General features: G+C 42.6%; 1 protein-coding gene across 1 annotated transcript in view; it reads left to right on the top strand.

Moving 5' to 3' along the window:
- Nucleotides 1-2,033, top strand: part of LOC106876720 (F-box only protein 42) — a 16,312-nt gene that overhangs the window by 1,078 nt on the left and 13,201 nt on the right. Inside the window, exon 2 of the mRNA XM_014925391.2 lies at nucleotides 836-1,072. Within this exon, the coding sequence (XP_014780877.1) occupies nucleotides 836-1,072 (237 nt within the window). The remainder of the gene's footprint in view (nucleotides 1-835; nucleotides 1,073-2,033) is intronic.

The following is a 2,033-nucleotide window of genomic DNA, read 5'->3' as shown; positions in this document are numbered from 1 at the left end:
TATATATATATATATATATATATATATATATAGTTACATCTACCGAGCAATAACCTTTGTACGGTTTCGAAACTGAAGTCGAATTTTCATTGTACCCCCTTCTTAGGGGTACAATGAAGAGGCATTAAAGTCACTCCATGTAGTTTCATTTTCGCATTTTATGTCTACATTGTGTGTGTGTGTGTGTGTGTTATGGTGTTGATAATACTGTTTAATTGCCCTGCTCGTCCCCAATGGGGACGACGGCAGTCCTTGAGTTTCTGTTCTCTACCACGACTCGGCAGACCCCAAAACAGACGATCAGGACTGGCCCTTGCCCCTTTCCTCGCTTCGCCTCTACTCACGCTACCGGTCAAACCTGATCATAGATGACTATGATCAGTTTGTGACCAAACCGACTTCCAGAGAATATGTCGGACTGCTTTTGCTAATGTATAAACCTTCCTTGTTTCACATAGTGTATGTGTGCATGTGGTGTGTTTGTGTGTGCGAAAAGGCGCGTGGCCTAGTGGTTAGTGTATTCGGCTCATGTTCGTAGGGTTGCGAGTTCGATTGCCGGCGGCGTGTCCTTGAGCAAGACACTTTATTTGTCGGTGGCTTTATACCAGGTGACGAGAGATTAAAGTAGGGACAGAGGGTCAGAAGGCATGTGGCTTTAGTGGTTAGCTGGCAAAAATGAGTTGTAGTAGTACTTGTAATTCAAAAGGGAACAGCCTTGTCACGTTTTGTCTCATGCTAAATCTCACCAAGAACTATGTTGTCTTACCACACAACCATCCCTGTACCTATTTATTTTTGTCTGAATCACTGATTTTTTTCTTGTCTTTTGTTGCAGGTGTCATCTATCAGCGTGAACAGAACTTCCACGATGCTATAGCAAGTACCGAAGTGTTGTGGACGAAATTGTTACCAGGGGATGGCCCCACAATCACAGATCGCTATTCTCATTGTGCCTGCTACTATGACAAGTCATTGTACGTTTTTGGGGGTTGCACTTCGACCAACACCACCTTTAATGATCTATGGGGTTTTGATTTAGCCAGCCGACAGTGGGTGCGACCCCTGGCCATGGGTAAGAATTGATTTCTCTTTCCCTCTTTTTATATTTTCTTTTTGTGCTTTCTTGGCTTCTTCATCAATCCTTTTCTTACAATAATTCTTATGAAATGGATTGCCTCTCTGTTTGCTCCTCTTCATCATCACTTTAATTCCCTCCATATCCAGCCCAAATATTCTACCTGTTTTATGTTAAAACTGATCAGATCCAACCTCTCACACCTACCTTACAATGTCATTCTAAAAATATAGAAACCCACCATTGAAAGTGTGGAGCCATGAGATAATGCATGATTAATTTCAAAACAATGTGAATAAATAAGCAGCTTGCTTACCAGCCACATGGTTCTGGGTTCAGTCCCACTGCATGGCACCTTGGGCAAGTGTCTTCTACTATAGCCTCGGGCTGACCAAAGCTTTGTGAGTGGGTTTGATAGACAGAAACTGAGAGAAGCCCGTCGTGTGTGTGTGTGTGTGTGTATATATATATATATATGTATATATGTTTGTGTGTCTGTGTTTGTCCCCCCCACCATCGCTTGATAACCGATGCTGGTGTGTTTACATCCTCGTAACTTAGTGATTTGGCAAAAGAGACTGGTAAAATAAGTACTAGGCTTACAAAGAATATGTCCTGGGGTTGATTTGCTCAACTAAAGGCGGTGCTCCAGCATGGCTGCAGTCAAACGACTGAAACAAGTAAAAGAACAAAAAATAAGCATTGTCTGACAGAATAATCTCGATGCCAAACGTGTTTAGTACTGCAAGAAATTTTGTCCCGACACTTTAATATCTCTGCCAGGTCGTTTGTAGTGTAACTAGGGGGTCGTGGTGGTGGTGGTGGTGGGGGGCGTTCCACCCCCAGGCGTGGCTTTGGGTCTGCTGTATAAACTTGTTTTGGCGTGTGAGGGCCTTGCACCTAACCTAAACCATTTAGTGTTCAGATTATTCTATCAAATCTAATTCTTATTTAATAT

This window comes from Octopus bimaculoides, chromosome 26, assembly GCF_001194135.2.
Source record: "Octopus bimaculoides isolate UCB-OBI-ISO-001 chromosome 26, ASM119413v2, whole genome shotgun sequence".
Taxonomy (NCBI): Eukaryota; Metazoa; Mollusca; class Cephalopoda; order Octopoda; family Octopodidae; genus Octopus; species Octopus bimaculoides.
The sequence above is the reverse complement of the archived record's forward strand: the minus strand, read 5'-3'. Positions and strand labels throughout refer to the sequence as shown.